Genomic DNA, 21,619 nt, shown 5'->3' with positions numbered 1-21,619 from the left:
GAGATAAACGACTAATATTGGACAGGTGCATATCTATCCAAGAGCAAACGCAAAAGACCTTGTGAAGATGCTGGCAGAAGCTGGTAAGATTGTGTCATTATCCACAGTGAAACAAGTACTGTATCAACATGGGCTAAAAGGCCACTCTGTCAGGAAGAAGCCATTACTCCAAAAGAAACATAAAAAGCCAGATTAATGTTTGTAAATGCACACAGGAACAAAGACCTTAGTTTTTGGAGACATGTCCTGTAGTCTAATAAAACTAAAATTGAACTGTTTGGCCATGCATCATTACATTTGTAGGAAAAAGGGAGAAGCTTTGAAGCCTAAGAACACCATCCCAACTGTGAAGCACAGTGGTGGCAGCATCATGTTGTGGGGTTGTTTTGCCGCAGTAGGAACTGGTGCACTTCACAAAATAGATGGCATCATGAGGAAATAAGATTATGTGGCAATACTGAAGCAACAGCTGAAGACATCAACCAGGAACTTAAAACTTGGTCAGAAATGGGTCTTCCAATGGACAATGGCCTGAAGCATACTGCCAAACTGGTTATAAAGTGGCTTAAGGATAACAAAGTCAATGTTTTGGAGTGGCCATCACAAAACCCTAATCTTAGTTCTATTGAAAATTTATGGGCAAAGCTGAAAATGCAGGTGCGAGCAAGGCAACCTACAAACATGGGTCACGAACACCAGTTCTGTGAGGAGGACTAGGCCCAATTTCCTGCCAACTATTGTGAGAAGCTTGTGGAAGGATATCCAAAATGTTTGACCCAAGTCATACAGTGCAAGGGCAATGGTATCAAATACTAATGAAATGTATGTAAACTTTTGACTTTGCAGAAAGTAATAAAAATATTCTCTCTCTCAGTATTCTGGCATTTGGAAAATATAAATAATGTTGGTAATCCTAAATGACCTAAAATGGGAAGCATTCATTCTGATTTCACGTCAGCGAGTGTGAAAAACATGCATATGTGTCTTTTTAGATAGTGTATGTACCCTGAAATTGGGTATTAAATAATCTCTTTAAACTTGTTATTTACTATTCCACTCCATGAAAACAGTATCTGATCTGCAGACAAGATGTTATAGAGCCGGAGGAGGTGAGCAGATTAATATACCGTATTTTTCGGATTATAAGACGTACTTTTCCTCTCAAAAAATGTGTGAGGAAAATGAGAGGTGCGTCTTAAAATGTAGCTTCCCGGGGGAGGAAGGGGGTGGAGGAGGGTCACAGGAAGTAGGGGCAATGCTGTGCGCTGTGCTGTGGGTGCTGCTCTGTGTGGCAGATGTTCCTGCTCTGTAAGACGGGCAGCCCTGCTCTGTGCAGTGGGTGGTGCTGCTTTGTGCAGCTCTGTGCGGTGGGCAGTGAGACTCTGTACAGCGAGCAGCGAGGCACGGCTCATTCTGAAGATGTCCGCGGTAAGGGCTTCAAATAATGGCACTCAGTTGGTGTGTGCACATATTGAGCTCTTGGCTCAAACTCTCATGTACTCACGTGCCCGCACACCCCAATATCTTCAGAATGTTCAGTGCCACACCACCCATAATGATCACCAGCACAGAGCAGTTCTGGCTGCCCCAGCACAGAGCAGCACTGGCTTCCCCAGCACAAAGCAGCACCTGCTGCCTCAGCACAGAGTAATACCCGCTGCCTCAGCACAGAGCAGCGTCCTCTGCTCCAGCTCAGCGCCGCAGCCCACAGTGAGCATCCGGGCCCCCCTCTGCACCACCCACAGCACCGCCCCTGCGTCCTGTGACCCCGCTCCACCACTGCAGCCGCCCCTCCTGTCTGGTAAGATTGTAAACCGGCCCCTATATTTTTCTTTACCTTTTTTTATCTCTAAATTTGGGGTGCATCTTATAATCCGGTGTGTCTTATAAAACGAAAATTATGGTACATTTTTGCAGGAAGGGTTTCAGTAAAACTAAGGCTAATCGTTGACATGTGTTTCGCAACATCAATTCTTTAAAAAGTCTTGCAACCAACAACAAAAAATCCTTTTTCGACATTTTCGACTCTGTTGCAGTGTGGCGCAGGTCGCAATGAGATAACATAGGAAGTCACTAAGCTCAATATTGCAATGTGTCACTACTATTTCCATGTGACGTGACACATATTACTGTGTAGGTCTAGCCTGGAGTTTGCATTCTATTCACTGATATCCTTGCTGTTTGTGTGCAAATTGTATTAACTGGCTGTATCTGGACTGTATTGGGCTTCAAAAAAGATGAATACATCTGTAGGAGGAGGGTGTGGCATCAAGACTGATTTTTCCGCACAAGAATAAAGCGAGATCTTATGTGGACAAACCAGGGTTGAGGTTAATTACGTACATGGAGCTCTTATTGAAATATAACAGTCTCAGACTCAGGAATTGGGATTCTGCAGTTACCTGTAAAGGCATTACTCTATAAGGCCTCATGCACATGTATGGGAATGTCCTGTGACCTGCAACCCCCTGAAGACATCATTGTTTTATAAGGGTACTTTCACACTTGCGTTGTTTTCCTTCCGTTACAAACCGCCCTTTTGGAAAACAGCGGAATCCGTTAACGGATTCCGCTGTTTCCCATAGACTTGTATGGTTGACGGATTGTACCAAAAGGACCTGCATTGCTTCCGCTGGGCGACGCTCCGTTGCTTTCGCCCAGCGGGAGGAACGCAGCATGCAACGTTGTTTTGAGCAGCGGAATCCTCTGGATTTCACTGCGCATGCTCTTGTTTTTTTAAATCAAACTTTATTTTGACTCGCGGTGGCCGAACGTTCAGCTGAGCGCCCGGCCGTCGGCAAGCGACAGCGCTCAGCTGAGTGACCGGCCGCCGGCATGCCCGGGCGCCGGCAAGTGACAGCGCTCAGCTGAGCGCCCGCCCGCCAACATGCCCGGGCGCTGGCAAGTGACAGCGCTCAGCTGATCACCCGGCGGTCGGCTGCATGGAGCAATCAGCTGATCACCCGGCGGCCGGGAGCGATCAGCTGATCACCCGGCGGCCGGCTACTGGGAGCGATCAGCTGATCACCCGGCTGCAGAGAGCGATCAGCTGATCACCCGGCGGCCGGGAGCGATCAGCTGATCACCCGGCAGCCGGCTACTGGGAGCGATCAGCTGATCACCCGGCGGCCGGTTGCAGGGAACGATCAGCTGATCACCCGGCGGCCGGCTGCAGGGAGCAATCAGCTGATCACCCGGCGGCCGGCTGCTGGGAGCGATCAGCTGATCGTTCACAATAGTCTGCCGCTGGTAAAACTGTAAAAAAAAAAAAATCAAAACGAATTGCGTTGTTTTGCAGCATCCGTTGTGCCACTATATGCAACACATCCGTTGCATCCGTTACACAATGCAATGCAACGAATACCGTTCAACGCAAGTGTGAAACTAACCTAAGAATGTATACCTTGTGTTTATATGTGTAGTGATAATAGAATGTTCAAGTTCCCTGTGTGCGTATGGTTATGGGTGCAGTACCACTGGCCACCATTAGGTGTCACCAGCCCTGGGTTCCCTAGTTGGAAGGGGATGCTTGGCCTCAGGTATAGTGTCAGGGCTGGGAGCGTTAACGAGAGAAGGTGGCTCACAGTGAAGGTGGTATAATGTTGGGTATTTCCTGAATTGAGGAGTAGAACTTGTAGTGAGGTGTGGGGAGTAAGTCAAGGCATAAGTAATGGGCAGGAGGAAGTAAAAGTGACCGGGACCAGATTGCAGCTTAAGCTCTGTGGAGAAATTGAGGGACCAGAGAGCGACACCCCCCTCCCCCCTTCATCAGAGAGGCTAGTGTGAACAGTGTGGACAGTGGTGGGTCAGTGTTGACTGATGGTTATTGATACTGAGGGAATCAATTTGACGAGTGATCCTGAAAAAGTAGCATAACCATGTAGGGTACGATATTCACAGTGATACATATTGACCTGTGAGGTTAGATACCCATGGGACAACGATGCGCCAAGTAAATTAAATGCAGTTTTTAACCGTTGTGGACTCATCTTTAGTAATCCTGAACACGGATTCGCGCAGTGTGAACGAGCCAATGAGAAACTGGCTTGTGGCCAAGAAGTAACGCTGTGACAAGGTAAAACTCCCACACACACTCAAACCCCCATGTCTATAGCGTGGCGGGGTAAGCAAAGCAGTGAAGCCCTCGCCCATGACTACCGGCCCTAGACACGTAACACACATTGAGCATTTGGTGAATTTTTTTTTAAGCCAAATCCAGGACTGGACCAATCAGAGGAAAAGTTTAATAAGAACACAGACACCACTTCTGGATTTTTTTTTTATCAACTCCTGATTTTGGCTTACAAAATACTGAGATTAAAAAAACACTAAATGCTCAACGTGTGCACATGGCCTAAATCACAAGTTCGCACTTTTCCATACTTGGACTATTGACCAAGTGTCACAACACATTATGATCTTTTTAAAACATATTAGCTTCAAAAGCCGCATATCAGTTTTCCTCTCCCTAATTACATCCTGGTTACACCCAGCTGTTTACAGCTGCAATTATATTCAAAGCTCTACATACTGGTGCCTCCAGCCAAGAAGTCATTGTGCGCTCTGCTGATCCACCTTTTATCGTGGATTAACCAAGACACTTCAAACATCCATGCGGATTCATTTAGTGCATTCAGTTGTATATTCAGAGATTCACCTATGTACAACTTAAAGGGAAGTAATTAGTATGAAGGTGATAGAACATAAACCAAAAAAAATATATTTAGTTTATTCAAATTAAACAAAAAAAAAAGTTGTACTGGAAACTGTGATGTTGCAAAAAGTTGCCCTTTTCAGTTAAAGGACATGTTCACACAAGATCTATACACAGCTGTTTTTCTGACTGTAATTGCAGCCATAAAAAGCTCAGCATATTGCAGTAGCAGTAAAGGAAATGAAATTTTTATTTCATCAGCACAATACAAAAAATGAGACCACAAAGGAAATGAAATCCAGAGCATATCAATTTAGGTTGCGGACTTCGCTGCAGATAACACCTTTGCAATGCAATTAGTAAGCAAACCTGCTGCCTTTCCCTGATCTATATATATAAAGCTGAGTGTGTGTGTGTGTGTGTGTGTGTGTATGTCCGCTAAAAGAATCCGCACCGTCGCATTTACAATCACAAAATTTTGCACAGACACCCCATGTGACTCCCATGGGAACGTCATAGACTATGTTTTGACAGGAAAACTTAACCCCGCGCTTTACAGTTACTCTCCAAAAAACTTGCCTCCATTAAAGTCAATGGAGCTGCGAGCTGCAGGTTATTAATAGGAGCTGTGATTGGTTGCTATAGGAACAAAAGACATTCATAGTATAAGAAGCTTCTGTGTGAGGTAATATGATATCGGTGGAGAGACGGATAGAGAGAGACAGAAAGAAAGAGACAGACAGACAGACATAGGCACAGACAGAGTAAGAGGCAGACAGGGAAAGAGACAGACAGAGACAGGCAGACAGAGACAGACAGGGAAAGAGACAGAGAGAGAGACCGAAAGTCAAAGAGACAGACAGAGGCAGACAGAGAGACACAGACAGACAGAGAAAGAGACAGGAAGACAGGGAAAGAGATAGACAGGGAGAGTGACAGAGAGAGAGACAGACAGTCAAAGAGGCAGACAGGCACAGACAGGGAAAGACAGAAAGAGACAGGGAAAGAGACAGATAGAGAGACACTGACAGTCAAAGAGACAGAGCCAGACAGGCACAGACAGACAGGGAAAGAGACAGACAGGGAAAGAGACAGACAGGGAAAGAGACAGAAAAACAGGGAAAGAGACATTCAGAGATGGAAAGAGACAGACAGAGACAGGGAAAGAGACAGACAGAGATAGGGAAAGAGAGAGAGACAGGGAAAGAGACAGATACAGGGAAATAGGGAGAGACAGCCAGGAAAGAGAGAGAAAAAAAACTGTGGAAAGATAAGGCGCAAATAGGGTCTTACCCGGAAAAACACGTAGGGGGTGGATGTTAGTGGGAACACTCACCTGGTGGGGTTGTGCCAGTCACAACCCCTTAACACGCATGCAAGTTACGTAGAGATGGTGTGGGAGGCAGCAGTCCCGCAGTGAGGAGACAATTCAAAGACAGGAGGAATGCAGGTTTAAATCCGCGCCAAACCACAGGAGTCCAGTTGTAGTTAGTAAATCCCTTTTCTTTATTAACACAGGTCTACGCGTTTCAGGGACATATCCGTCCCCTTCCTCAGGACAATGTACAGAGAATACTATCTAGTGATCTAGTATAGTAATATGATAGTATTCTCTGTACATTGTCCTGAGGAAGGGGACGGATATGTCCCTGAAATGCGTAGACCTGTGTTAATAAAAGAAAAGGGATTTACTAACTACAACTGGACTCCTGTGGTTTGGCGCAGATTTAAACCAGCATTCCTCCTGTCTTTGAATTAGGAAAGAGAGAGAGATAGAGACAGAGAGAGAGAGACAGACAAAGACAGACAGGGAAAGAGACAGATGGGGAAAGAGACAGACGGGGAAAGAGACAGAGACGAGGAAAGAGATAAGGAAAGAGATATAGACAAGTAAAAAGACAGGGATAGAGACAGAGACAAGTAAAGAGACAGGGAAAGAGACAGACAGGGAAAGAGACAGACAGGGAAAGAGACAGACCTGGCATGAGACAGACGGGGAACGAGACAGATGACGAATGAGACAGATGGAGAAAGAGACAGATGGGGAAAGAGACAGACGGGGAAAGAGACAGACCTGTAACGAGACAGACCTGGCACGAGACAGACCTGGCACAAGACAGACCTGGCACAAGACAGACCTGGCACGAGACAGATGGGGAAAGAGGCAGACTGGGAAAGAGACAGACTGGGAAACAGAGATGCGGAAAGAGACAGACCTCAAACGAGACAAACCTGGAACAAAACAGATGGGGAACAAGACAGATGGGGAATGAGACAGATGGGGAACGAGACAGACGGGGAACAAGACAGACGGGTAAAGAGACAGACCTGGAATGAGACAGATGGGGAATGAGACAGACGAGGAAAGAGGCAGACGGGGAAGGAGACAGACAGCGAAAGAGACAGACGGGGAAAGAGACAGATGGCGAAAGAGACAGACCTGGAACCAGAAAGACCTGGAATAAGACAGACCTGGAACGAGACTGACAGAGAGAGAGAGACAGACAGAGATAGAGAGAGACAGACAGACACAGAGATAGAGAGAGACAGACACAAAGATAGAAAAAGACAGAGACACTAATACAGAGACAGACAGAGAGACTGATAGGCCAAGGCCACACGGGAACTAATGCGATCCCCTCGCATGACACTCGGCTCACGCTGACAGTACAGCAGAGCCGAGTGTCATGTGACTGTCCCTGCGACTGAGGTCCGATCATGCGAGCAGACCTCAGCTGCGGGGGGCGGGTCGACACTGAGGAAGGGAGGGAGGGATTTATCTCCCTCTCTCCTTCGTAACCGGCTATTGCCATTCTCGCACTGCACTGGCAGTACACCAGTGCACCGCGAGTGCAGTGCGATATTTCTCTTGCCCCATACACTTGAATGGGTGCGATAGAAAGAGTCTCACATTACAATCGGATGCTGTGATTGTTTTCTCGGTCCGATTGGGGCCGAGAAAATAATCGCTCATGGGTGCTGACACATAAGCTAATATTGGTCCGAGTGGAATGGGATTTTTTATCGCACTCCACTCGCACCGATTTTCATGTCGTGTGTTTTAGGCCATAGAGAGACAGACAGAGAGACTGATACAGAGACAGACAGAGAGACAGATAAAGACAGACAGAGACAGACAGACACAGACTGGGAGAGAGACAGAGAGACTGTTACTATCCCGGGGAACACCAGGGTACTACAGCTAGTCTAATATATAAAGCTGAATGTATGTGCGTATGTTTCTTGTTTCTATGTGTATATGTGTGTATGTATGTCCGCTAAAGGAATCCGCATCGTCACATTTATAATCACGAACTTTTGCACAGACACCTCATGTTACTCAGGGAACGTCATAGATTATGTTTCGAGGGAAAAATGTAACCCCACGCTTTACAGATATTCACCAAAAAAACTGTTTACATTAAAGTCAATGGAGCTGGGAGCTAGAGGTCATTAATATAAGCTCTGGTTGGTTGCTATAGGCAACGAAGGACATTTTTAGTATAAGACAGCTTATTTGCGAGTTAATATATCAGTAGAGACAGGCACACAGACAGAGACAGACACACAGACATAGACACACAAAGAGACAGACAGATATACAAAGAGACACCAGAGACAGACACACAGACACAGAGACACACATACAGAGACATACAAACATACAGACACACAGAGACTGATACAGAAACATACACACACAAAGACTGATACAGAGACAGACACACACAAAGACAGACAGAGACACACACAGACATAAACACACAGAGACACAAAGACTAATACAAAAACAGACACACACAGAGACTGATACAGAGACATAAAGAGACACACACAGAGACACACACACAGAGACACACAGAGACAGAGGCCCACAGAGACATAGACACAAAAACACAGACAAACAGACACACACAGAGAGTCAGAGACACACACACACAGAGACACACAGAGAAAGAGAGGCAGACAGAGACACAGAGGGAGACAGATAGAGAGAAAGGGAGAGAAAGATGGAGAGAGGGAGAAAGTGAGAAATAGGGAGAGAGACAGTTACTATCCCAGGCAACGTCGGGTACTACAGCTAGTACAATCTAAAGTGTTTTTACTGCTGCCAACTTTTAGACAAGATTACCACAATGAGTATTTGGTGAGATTTGGATGTTGCAGAATTTCTGCAACATTTTTGCAACTATTATGTAAATTAAGTTAGTTGATTTTTTTTCATTGCATTTTTGTGCTTGTTTTTACATATGTTTTTAATTTGTTTTTGGCTGCGGTTTTTGTCTCTTTTTGATATGTCAAATTTTAACACCTTAGTGACAGTCGATACAACTTTTAACAGTGGTCATTCAGGGGCCTTATTATAATAAGCGAATAGTTTCCCCAGCAGGTGAAATTCCTAGAGTTACAGTTGTATTTGACAGCTGACACCCACAGGCATCAACTCTGATTGGTTTTGGAGCCAATCAGGGACGATTAACCACTTAAATACTTCTGGCAATGGCAACAATTTCAAGTCCACATTCACTGCTGCAAAATAAACCTGCTTTTCCTATGTCCTCCAGCACCTCCTCCCTCTCATCTCATCTCAGCTGAAGACTTTGCCTCATTTTTCAAGCAGAAGATTGAAAACATCAGAGAAAGTTTTGGCCTACAGTCCCCACAGCCCCTCCTCATAACCACTCAGCCCTCTTCCTCCAAAACCAGCTTCTCAGCCACTACAGAACTTTCCTCTCTACCCTCCAGATCACATCTTGCCACCTGTGCACTTCACCTAATCCTGTCCCACCTCATCCCAAACCCAACCACAGTCTTCAGCCCAACACTAACCCAGCTCTTCAACATATCACTAACAACTGGTGTTTTCCCCTCATGCTTTATATGCCTCAATCACACCCATCCTCAAAAAACCCTCCCTTGACCGATCCTCTCTCTCTAGCTACCGTATCACTCCATCTCACTTCTCCTTGAAGCCTCAAAACTACTAGAACAGCATGTCCATCTTGAATAGTCAACTCACTTCTCTTCCGCTCCCTTTTAGACTTGTTACAATCTGGCTTCTGACCCGATCATTCAACCAAATCTGCCCTAACTAAAGTCACCATGACCTACTAACTGCCAAAGCCAAGGGACACTACTCTGTCCTCCTGGAACTTTCCTCTGCCTTAGTGGACCATTCCCTCTTACTATAGATTCTAGATTCTCTCATCTCTTGGCATCTTAGACTTGGTCCTATCTTGGATCTCTTCATACTTAACATTCAGCATGTCCCAGTCACACACCACTTCCTTAATTTGCCCCCAATCTGTCGGTGTCCCCCAAGGTTCAGTTCTAGAAACCCTACTTTTCTCCATCTACACCTGCGGCCTGGGACAGCTCATAATGTCTCACAGCTTTCAGTATAATGTCTATGCTGATGGCACAAGTAAAATATATCTTTGTACCGTGTTAGCCAGTAGAGATAAAAAAATTGTTTAAAAGAACAGAGAGTCCTCAGTGGTTGATACCTTTTAATGGCTAACTGAAAAGATGGTAATAATTGCAAGCTTTCGAGACTACTCAGGTCTCTTCATCAGGCATGGTATAACACAAAATCTGAAGAGTCACGTATTTATACACAACAGGACTTAGAATAGTGCAGTAAAAAAAAAAAAAAAAAAAAAAAAAAAAAAAAAAGAACAAGTTATATGAACTGGTGTAGGGAGAAGTCCAGCGGAGGGTCTCTCACGTAGGAGGGATGGTTTTCCGATTGACATTAGTGGGGTCATGCCGGGAGTAGGGAGGAGCGGTGGAGGCTTGGCCAGGGCATCAGCCACAGCAGCGACTGCCTGTATATTAGCTTCGTACACCGCGCTCATGCCGTCATCTGAGAGATCCGTCTTAAAGCCTGGTGTCGGAAGGAGCCCGGCGCCTGCAGGTCGGTCACCGAGCAGAGAAGGCTTGGGCTGTGTGACATAGGAATTTCGGGCAGGAGTGGGGAGGAGCGGAGGAGGCTTCTCCAGGAGATGTGTTTTAGTGCCGGAGTGACTGTCATATGCAGCATTTCCCTTTTCAGTGGTGTCCGCCTCTTCAAAACCTTCCAGCTCAGTTATCCTGGTCTTCAGGTAGGCGCTGATTGAGTTCAGCTCTTCAGAATATAAATATTTGCCATCGCTTAAGAGGAAGAGAAGGTGTCTAATGTCCAGAGGGACATTGTAAGATTGATAGAGTTCCCTCTCCAGGTAGTCATCCGCCAGATCAGCCGCTTTGTGTGAAATCTCATTACGCTCCTGCTGTTCACGCTCACCAAAAATTTTCCCAAATGCCTTAACTATCAGACCAAGGGCATCCTCCATGGGCATATTACGGTGTATTTTGATACAGTCATGAAGAATGATTGCGGTGCAAGAGGACAGAGCTACATTTGAATGTTCAACTAGTATGCAAAACGGGGAGCCATCATTTTTAACCTCCTGGAGGGCGCGCGTGAGACCAGACTCTGATGTCAAGTATATCATCTCCACCACAAGGCCATGATCCTGTAATCGATGGCCTATGGCAGTGGCGTACTCCATCTGATCCTTGCTGATAGCAACTATCACACAGTCGGAAGGTCTCTCCTTGTGGTATTCATCCTGTATCTGCTGGTAAAACTTCAGATAAAGCTTCTCTCTGCGATCATCAGAGTTGAACTGTTTGCTGTTTTGTGAGTACTGATATCGCTCACAGTATTCCTCTGTTCCTGAAGTAAAGATATGTTTCTTTCCAAAAAGTTCCTCAAAGTTGCTCTGTTCCTCCAAATCTCTGCTATACTGCTCCGAGAACGAGGCCTTCTGGCTTGGCTTGTATGGATTAATGTCTAGGAGACGAGGAATCCAGCTTGGCTTCTTTGTACCAGCTGCCGGTTTCTGCGGCTGATCCCTAGTGACTTTCACCCAAGACGACATATTGAACTGCCTCTCCGGTCCCTTCCGCAGCTCCAGGAACGAGCACGACGAGCAACAGACACAGAGTATATAACTTGTTCTTTTTTTTTTTTTTTTTTTTTTTTTTTTTACTGCACTATTCTAAGTCCTGTTGTGTATAAATACGTGACTCTTCAGATTTTGTGTTATACCATGCCTGATGAAGAGACCTGAGTAGTCTCGAAAGCTTGCAATTATTACCATCTTTTCAGTTAGCCATTAAAAGGTATCAACCACTGAGGACTCTCTGTTCTTTTAAACAATTTTTTTATGCTGATGGCATACAGAAGTTTACATACACTATCTAAAAAGACACATAAGCATGTTTTTCTCACTGTCTGACTTGAAATCAGAATAAACCTTTCCCGGTTTAGGTCAATTAGTATTACCAAAATTATTTATATTTGCCAAATGCCAGAATATTGAGTGAGAGAGAATGTGTTAAGGCATTTTTATTACTTTCTGCAAGTCAAAAGTTTACATACATGCTCTCTGTCAGTGTCAACCCTTCCCTGGACCTTGCCCCTACTCAACCGCCGCAAGCTCGCGGTGGGGTATAGTGTTGGGCAAACGTTACGCACGATACATGCTCCAGGAAGGAGATGCGGCTTGATTCGTAGATGGGGACCCATGACGCCGGTGACGGATACTCTGAGATTTCCTCTGGGTTCCTCCACTACCTATTTCTTAGACGGTTCCAAGAGAACATCTCTTCGTCTACTGCATGTAGGCCCACAAGGAACTATTCTCTTGCTATCCACAATCTTGAGGGAAAAAACCCTTTAACTGCGCCATAATTTTGAATACGCACAGCTCCAACACTTTATTTCATCCCTTACGCAAATGAATGACTTCTCATTCTTTCAATCCCCTTTTGAAACCATGCGAACAGCGACAATGGCCCCTACCCACACTATCTCAGGTATCTACAAAATGCTGATCTCTAAGGGCTTGGATTCCCTCCCACCCTTTTGTGGAGCGTGGGAACGGGAACTCAACCAAACGTTCTTTAAAGAACAATGGAAGTGCTGCTTTCATTTGTCGCATAAATCGATAACTGCTACTAAGTCTCAGGAGACTAGTTATAAAATTATCTCAAGGTGGTACAGGGTTCCTTCCCTTCTTCACAGATGGTGCCCAGAGATACCGGATACTTGTTGGCAGTGTGGGGCTCAGGGAGGCTCCATGGCACATAGTGGTCGTGTGCTGCCCTCACGACGTTTTGGGATGGGGTCTTGGAGGTGGTCCGGGAAGTTTCAGGGGTTGTAGTGCCCAAACGCCCTGAGGCGGTTTTGCTTTATATGTTTTCAATTTCCCAAAAAATGTACAAAAAATCTGTGCTACGGCAGCTAATACTGTTATTCCTCGCCACTAAAAAACTGCGGATGTTTCAACCTTGGAGGAGTGGATTGGCGAAGTGAACATGGTCTATCAGATGGAGAGGATCCTTGCCCAATCACAGGGGGAGGTGGAGTCTGTGACCACCAAATGGTTTTATTAGGAGTCCTATCTGTCGGGGTCTGGTGCGAACCTATGACATGACCCCATTTCTGAAAGAGAAACTCTGCCTTCCCTTATGGACATGACTGGTGAGTGGTGGCGCCGTGGTTTCTCCCTCTGTGCTCTTCCTTCTTTTTTCTTCTTACTCTTTGGTACTTTTCCTTTCAGATGTTCTCCTCTTTGTGTTAAGTTTATGGCATAAAAGAAGAACCTTTTGTATGGTCGGACTTTGTAGGCCCTTTATTTTCAAGATGCCTTGTGAAAGCTAACCACATGGTGTGAACTGTTATGTTTTGCATGAAAACCAATAAAATCTTAAAGTTAAAATTAGAAAAAAAAAAGTTTACATACATTTCGTTAGTATTTGGTACCATTGCCCTTGAACTGTATGACTTGGGTCAAGCATTTTGGATATACTGTACTTTCACAAGCTTCTTACAGTAGTTCATAGGAATTGGGCCCATTTCTCCTGATAGAAAGAACTGGTGTAACTGAGCCATGTTTGTAGGTCACCTTGCTCATTACTGCATTTTCAGCTTTGGCCATATATTTTCAATAGGATTGAGATCAGGGCCTTGTGATGACTACTCCAAAACATTGACTTTGTTATCCTTAAGCCATTTTGTAACCAGTTTTGCAGTATGCTTCGAGTCATTGTCCATTTGAAAGACCCATTTCTGCCCAAGCTTTACGTTACTGGCTTATGTCTTCAGATGTTGCTTCAGTATTGCCACATAATCTTCTTTCCTCATGATGCCATCTATTTTGTGTGCAGTCCCTCCTGCAGCAAAACAATCCACAATATGATGCTGTCAGCCCCGTAGTTCACAGTTGGGATGGTATTCTTAGGGTTCAAAGCTGCTCCTTTTTTCCTCCAAATGACGCTGTGCATCATGGCCAAACAGTTCAATTTTAGTTTTGTCAGACCACAGGACATGTCTCCAAAAATTAAGGTCTGTGTTTTTGTGTGCATTTGCAAACATTAATCTGTATTGTTTTATGTTTCTTTTGGAGTAATGGCTTCTTCCTGGCAGAGTGACCTTTCAGCCCATGTTGATACAGTACTCATTTCACTGTGGATATTGACACAATCTTACCAGCTTCTGCCAGCATCTTCACAAGGTCTTTTGTTTTTGTTCTTGGATTGATATGCACATGTCTGACCAAAGCACGTTTATCTCTGGTCACAGAAACTGTCTCCTTCTTGAGTGGTATGATGGCTGAACATTCCCATCTAGCTTGTACTTGCATACAATTGTTTGTACAGATGAATAAGACACTTTCAGGTATCTGGACATTGCACCCAAGGATGAAGCAGACTTGTGCAAGTCCATAATTTTCTTCCAGATATCTTGGCTGATTTTTTTTTTACTGTCCCATTTTGCTACACAAAGAAGCAGTGTCTTTCAGGTGTGCATTAAAATACATCCACAGATGTGTCTTTAATTAACTCTGATGTTGCCAATAAGCCTTCAGAAGCTTCCAAAGACATGACATCATCATATGGGCTGTCCCTTATTGTTTAAAGATATAGTACTCTTAAGGCCGCATTACACGCAACGACATCGCTGACGCGATGTCGTTGGGGTCACAGAATTCGTGACGCACATCCGTTCTCGTTAGCGACGTCGTTGCGTCTGACACGTACGAGCGACCGCTAACAATCAAAAATACTCACCTTATCATTGATTGTTGACACGCTGTCCAGTTCCCAAATATCGATGCTGTTGCAGGACGCAGGTTGTTCGTCGTTCCTGCGGCAGCACACATCGCTATGTGTGACAACGCAGGAACGAGGAACCACATCGTACCTGCGGCGGCCCGCAATGAGGAAGGAAGGAGGTGGGCGGGATGTTCGTCTTGCTCATCTCCGCCCCCTCCGCTTCTATTGGGCGGCCGCTTAGTGACTTCGCTGTGACGCCGAACAAACCACCCCCTTAGAAAGGAGGCGGTTCGCCGGTCACAGCGACGTCGCTAGGCAGGTAAGTAGTGTGACGGGTCCGAGTAATGTTGTGCGCCACGGGCAGAGATTTGCCCATGACGCACAACCAACGGGGGCGGGTGCGCACGCTAGCGAGATTGCAGCATGTAAAGCGGCCTTTAGTGTATGTAAAGTTTCAACTTTGCAGAAAGTAATAAAAATGCCTTAAAACATTCTCTCTCGTTATTCTTTCATTTGGCCAATATAAATAATTTTGTTAATCCTAATTGACTTAAAACGTGAAAGGTTTATTCTGATTTCATGTCAGATAGTGAGATAAACATGAATATGTGTCTTTTTAAATAGCGTATGTAAACGTCTGCTTTCAACTGTACCTCTCTTGACCCAATATCACCTCCTTACTAACCAGAATTCTACAAGGAGTCCACTATTTCATCCTTCTTCTTTGTCTATTTCTAAAACTTAACATGGACAAACAGAATTCATCATCTTTTCCCCTACTCATTCAGCCTACCCTGACTCAGACCTATCCATCAAAGTCCAAGGCTGCTCATTCTCCTGAGTCCCAGAAGCTCGCTGCCTTGGGGTAACCCTTGTCTGTGCTCTCCCCTACAAACCACATATCAAAGTTCTTTCCACCTCCTGCAGACTCCAACTCAAAAATATTTCCCAGATCTATACATTCCTTAACCAAGAATCTGCAAAAGCACTAGTGCATGCCCTCATCATCTTCCACCTCGACTTGTGCAACCTCCTGCTATGTGGCCTCCCTTCTAACACTCTTAAACCCCCCAATCTCTCCTAAACTCTGGTGCCTGACTAGTCTACCTGTCCTCCCACTATTCCCTTAATTCGCTCCCCATTGCTTAGAGACTCCAGTTTAAAACCCTAACCATGACACACAAAGCCATCTGCAACCTGTCTCCTCCATACATCTGTGGATTAATCTCCCAGTACTTACCTACAGGCAACCTCTGATCCTCACAACATCTCTTTCTCTACTCCCCTTTTATCTCCTTTTCCCACAGTCGCACACAAGATTTCTCCTGTGCATCTCCATACTCTGGAACTCTCTACCCCAACACATCAGACTCTTGTCTACTTTCAAAAGGAACCTGAAGACCTACCTTTTCCGACAAGCCTACAACCTTCCATTGTACCGCTGCATGACCAGCTCTACCCTCACCTACTGTATCCTCACCTATGCCTTATAGACTGTTAGCCCTCATAAGCAGTGTCCTCTCTTCTCCTTTACCATTTGATGACTAGTATTATTCATGTTTATTGTACTTGTTTTTATTATGTATAATCTAATCACATCTAAAGCTCCATGGAATAAATGGCGATATAATAATAAATAATAACAAAAATAATAATAAGAAGAAGAATAAAAAGGGGGGATGAAAAGACCCTCTTTCAATGGATCGGCCCCCTTTATCATAATCGCGGGTGCCAATTGTTGCCATGGTACCCTGTGGTCATTGTGGTGCTTTACCCGGCTCATCTCGATTGCCCTGGTGCAGTGGCAATGGGGTTACTATATGGAGTTGAGAAGCGGTGACGTCACTCAAGTCACCAGAGTTCACAACTGAGTTCCTACTGTACCAAGTATGGCCTCCAGTAAACCCACTGCCAGATTTTTGGACTGCCGGATTGCGGGACATGGCCAGATTGTTGGGACACCTGGAGGCTGTGAACTCGGTTAAGAGATCACAGACTCCAGATGTCACAGCAGCTGGAAACTTCAGGAACCTTAAAGGCTACTTTAAAGTTTTTGGGCCTCGCGGCTACCGAACTGTCGGACTGCTATGTCGCCATGTCCTGCAATACTACAGTCCAGCAATCTGGCAGTGAGTTCACCAGAGTTCACACTCGGGGACACCCCCGCTGCTCTCAGTAAACTCAGTTGAACATGCTGTGGGACTGTCAGATTGCTGGATATGGCCACATAACAGTGGGCTCAACTGAGTGCACTGAGGGCAGCGAGGAAGCCCAAGAGTTTGAACTCTGGTGATCTGACTGCTGGACTGCTGTGTCCCACAGTCTAGCAATCCAGCAACAGGCTCACCTGTGGTCAAACTTGGTACCGTGGAAACCCAGCTGTTAACTCCGGTGACCTGAGTGATGTCACTGCTTCTCCCACTGCCCTAAGGGTTCACCACGAGCGGCTGTGATCATTCACATTTTCCATCACTGCAGCTCCTGGATGTAGCAGAGCCAGGATCATTGTTGGACGTCATGTGGATTAGGTATGACCTGCGTGGTTGTTTTGGAGGCTAAAAAATTGATGGAAGAGGGTGTGGGTTTTTTATTGTTATAAAAAAAAAGGATTTTTACCCCTCAGGGGCTCTGCAAATGTATCACAAAGTCCAAATTTGCGTTAAAAAAATTAAATAGCGCTGTTCGCTTTCCGAGCTTTGCCATGTGCCCAACAACTAGTTTTTCACTATATTTGGGGTACCACTGTGTTTGGGAGAAATTGTGCAACAAATTATGGGGTTAGTTTTCTCCATTGTGACAATTACAAATTTTGGGCTAAAACATTCAAGTGCAATAACACGTAATTATCGTTTTCACTTCCATATTTTAAAAAGTTCTGTGAAGCACATATGGGTTCAAAATGCTCAACACACCCCTACATGGATTCCTAGTTTCCTAAATTAGATCATTTGTGGGGGTTTCTGATGTTTTGGTATTTCAGCGGCAGTGCAAATGCAACATGGTGCACGCAATCTATTTTCTATTTCATCCAAATTTGGATTCCAAACTTTAAATATTGCTCCTTTCATTCCGAGCCCTGCCATTTGTCCAAACAGAGCTTTGTGACTTAACATGGGGCAGCTATTTAGATGTAAATTGCCTTTGAGGAGCCTACATATTGTAAAATCCCTAAAAGTGATACCATTTCAAAAACCGCAACATTCAAATACTTCAAAACTGCTGTCAAGAAAACCTTTAACCCTTCAGGTGCTACACAGGAATTAATGCCAAATGGAATGAAAAACAAATCTAATTTATTCTCTAAAATGTCTTTTCAATATTTTCACTTTTACAAGGAATAGCATGACAAAATGGATACAATTTGTTACCCAGTTTTTCTTCTGAGTGCACTTATACACCACATGTGTTCAGAAACCTCTCTTTGGACAAATGGCTGTACTTGGAATTTTAGAACTCAAATTTGGCCAAAATAGATTGCGGGTACCTAAACAGCAGAAACCCCCACAAGAGACCCCATTTTGGAGACTACACTCTTCAAGGATATTAACCAGGGGTATAGTGAGCAGTTTGAACTTGCAGGTACTTCACAGAATTTGATAACATTAGGTCGTTATATTGAACATTTTCATGTATTTCACAAAAATGTTGTTTTAGCCCCAAATTTTTTACTTTTGTAAGAGGCAACCTAAAGAAGTGGACCCCAAGTTTGTTACCCACTTTACTTCTGAGCGCAGCAATACCCCACAGTTAGTCAAAATGTTCTGTTTGAGCAAATGGCCAGGCTCAGTTGAAACGGAATGAGAACGATTTGAATTTTGGAACACAACTTTGGCTGATATAGCTTGCAAGCAGCATGTCACATTTGCAGGACCCCTAAGGTGCCTAAAGATACAGGTTTTAAAAAGTTCTTTAAAAAAAAAAGGGAAATCGCTGCTAGAATTTTAACCCTTCTAACATCCTAACAAAATAGAATGATGTTTCAAAAATTATGCAGATGTAAAATAGACATATAGGAAATGTTACTTATTGATTATTTTGTGCAGCATGACTAACTGGTTTACGCATATAAAATTTGAAAATTTGAAAATTGATACATTTTGCCAAAATTTCAATATTTTCATAAATCAAAGCAAAATGTATCTATCTAAATTTACCACAAACATAAAGTACAAAGTGTCACAAAAAACAATCTCAGAATCACCAAGATCTATTGAAGTGTTCCAGAGTTATAAACTCATAAAGTGTAAGATTGAAGAATTTTTCCTGGTCATTAAGGTCATAATTGGCTCTGTTACTAAAGGGTTAAACAAAGCTGCTTTGTGTTTTACGTATTTGGCTTTCACAAAACCTTATTGATATTCGTATGTGCAATTTACATGCGTTTTTGATGTGTTTTTGCTGTGGAAGTGCACTAAAAGGGTATGTGTGTTTTTAACTGCAGATTTTCTGCATGTAATGCAGTTCTAGGTCTCGTGTACACGTTACATGTAGAGATGAGCCACCCCCCTAGAGTTCGAGTTCGGTTCAGTTCGTCGAATGGAGGACAAGTTCGTCGAACCAATTCAAACCCCATTGAAAACAATGGTAGGCAAACACAAACACATACAAACACATAGAAAACACCTTCTAAGGTGTCCAAAAGGTGACAAACAACTCACAAGACACCACAAACACATGGAAAAGTGACAAGGACATATACTCATGCGAAACCAAAAGAGCTGGACGAGTAAAAAGAGGAGGAGACACAGATATCTCAGTATCTGCAAGTGAACATCGATGCCATTACTGTGAAACTTGAGCCTTGCTCATTTTGGGCTTCTAATCTGGATAAATGGCCTGAGCTCGCCACTTACGCCTTGGGGATTTTGTCGTGTCCCGCAGCCAGCGTTCTCTTGGAACTTGTCTTCAGTGTTGCTGGGTGTGTGCTGACAGATAAGCGCATGCGTCTGTCCAGTGACAATGTGGACAGACTAACGTTAAGATGAACAAGTCATGGATCCGCAAGGACTTTTCTACCCCTGTGTCATCCAGGGGAGACAAAAGGCTGGTGGAATTTTGATATTGCTTCATGCAATTCAACTTGTTAAGTTTGAAACTGGGGGACAACTGATGCCAGTGAAGTGGTGTGTGTGTGGCACAATTTTTGGAAAAGAGGGAGACTGTGGTTGGAGTCGCCTTTTTTCTGAAAAATGAGAGAAGATGAAGAAGTCATGGATCAGAGAGGACTTTTCTACCCCTGTGTCATCCAGGGTAGACGAAAGGCTGGTGGATTTTTGATAGTGCTTCATGCAAATCAACTTTTTAAGTTTGCAACTGGGGGACAATTGATGCCAGTGAAGTGGTGTGTGTGTGTGTGGCACAATTTTTGGAAAAGAGGGAGACTGTGGTTGGAGTCCCCTTTTTTCTGAAAAATGAACCAAGATGAAGAAGTCATGGATCAGAGAGGACTTTTCTACCCCTGTGTCATCGAGGGGAGACGAAAGGCTGGTGGATTTTTGATAGTACTTCATGCAAATCAACTTTTTAAAGGGAACCAATCATCAGGATTTTCGAGTATAAGCTGCAGCCAGTGCAGTACTGGCACTATCATGCACAGTGTGTACATACCATTGGGGTGCAGCTCGGGTGTTTAGGCAGTGAAATTCATCTTTATAAAGTTTGAAATTTCGTGCACTTTTTGATTGACGTGTGCACCTCTCTGTTAATGTCCGGGCGGGTTATGCAGGAGTTCCCCTCCCCCCGACCAGCCTGTTCCTCCCTCCCTCCTGATGTCCGGGCGGGTTATGCACGTGTTCCCCGCCCCCCCCGCGCTGCCTGTTCCTCCCTCCCTCCGGCTGAATGTAAAATGCTAATCTTCAGAAACATGGCGCCGGAGTGGGCCTCAGCGCATAGCGCTTATCTCCGGCGCCATGTTTCTGAAGCCCGCATTACACAGCTTGGTGTCTGCAGACTGCAGAACAGCTGATCGGAGGATGCGATCAGCTGTAGCTATGATGACGTGCCGCCTCAGGACACCGGGCCAGGACAGGAGCCTGCCAGCGACATCGGGGGTCAGGTGAGGTAAGTTCACAATGGACTCACATGACCCCGTGACGGCAGTGCTGCGAGACCCGGTCACCGTAGTGATATCGGGTGGCACTGTCTTCACGGGGTCAGGTGAATGAAATTACTAGCACCTGTGATGTCATTGCCCCAGCAGGCACGCACACATTATACACACACACATACACACACTATATATATATACACACACCCACACTGCTGTGTGTGCGCCCCTGCGTTGACCTGGGCTCACCTTCTGAGTTCCAGGTCACTGCAGGAAAGCACTCACAGCTGTGTGTGTGTATAATGTGTGTATGCGCGTGTGTATAATGTGTGTATGCGCGTACGCGTGTATAATGTGTGTGCGCGTGCGCGTGTATAATGTGTGTGCGCGCGCGTGTATAATGTGTGTGCGCGCGCGTGTATAATGTGTGTGCGCGCGCGCGTGTATAATGTGTGTGCGCGCGCGCGTGTATAATGTGTGTGCGCGCGCGTGTATAATGTGTGTGCGCGCGCGCGTGTATAATGTGTGTGCGCGCACGCGTGTATGTGTAGTGTGTGTGTGTGTGTATAGTGTGTGAGTGTGTAGTGTATAGTGTATAGTGTGTGTGTGTGTGTGTATAGTGTGTGTGTATAGTGTGTGTGTGTGTGTGTGTATAGTGTGTGTGTGTATAGTGTGTATAGTGTGTATAGTGTGTGTATAGTGTGTGTGTGTGTGTATAGTGTGTGTGTGTGTATAGTGTGTGTGTGTGTGTGTATAGTGTGTGTGTGTGTGTATAGTGTGTGTGTGTATAGTGTGTATAGTGTGTGTGTATA

General features: G+C 44.8%; 2 protein-coding genes across 12 annotated transcripts in view; both read right to left on the bottom strand.

The window, feature by feature from the left end:
• The window catches only part of LOC142295818 (uncharacterized), a 79,899-nt gene extending 68,259 nt beyond the window's left edge, over nucleotides 1-11,640 (bottom strand). Inside the window, exon 1 of the mRNA XM_075338910.1 lies at nucleotides 10,348-11,640. Within this exon, the coding sequence (XP_075195025.1) occupies nucleotides 10,348-11,580 (1,233 nt within the window). The 5' untranslated portion in view covers nucleotides 11,581-11,640. The remainder of the gene's footprint in view (nucleotides 1-10,347) is intronic.
• TP63 (tumor protein p63) overlaps nucleotides 1-21,619 on the bottom strand; it is a 314,554-nt gene that overhangs the window by 240,926 nt on the left and 52,009 nt on the right. The gene's annotated exons all lie outside the window — the stretch shown is intronic.

The sequence above is a fragment of the Anomaloglossus baeobatrachus genome, chromosome 3 (genome assembly GCF_048569485.1).
Source record: "Anomaloglossus baeobatrachus isolate aAnoBae1 chromosome 3, aAnoBae1.hap1, whole genome shotgun sequence".
In the NCBI taxonomy this organism is placed as follows: Eukaryota; Metazoa; Chordata; class Amphibia; order Anura; family Aromobatidae; genus Anomaloglossus; species Anomaloglossus baeobatrachus.
Note: the sequence above shows the minus strand (reverse complement) of the source record. Positions and strands in the feature narration are given on the sequence as shown.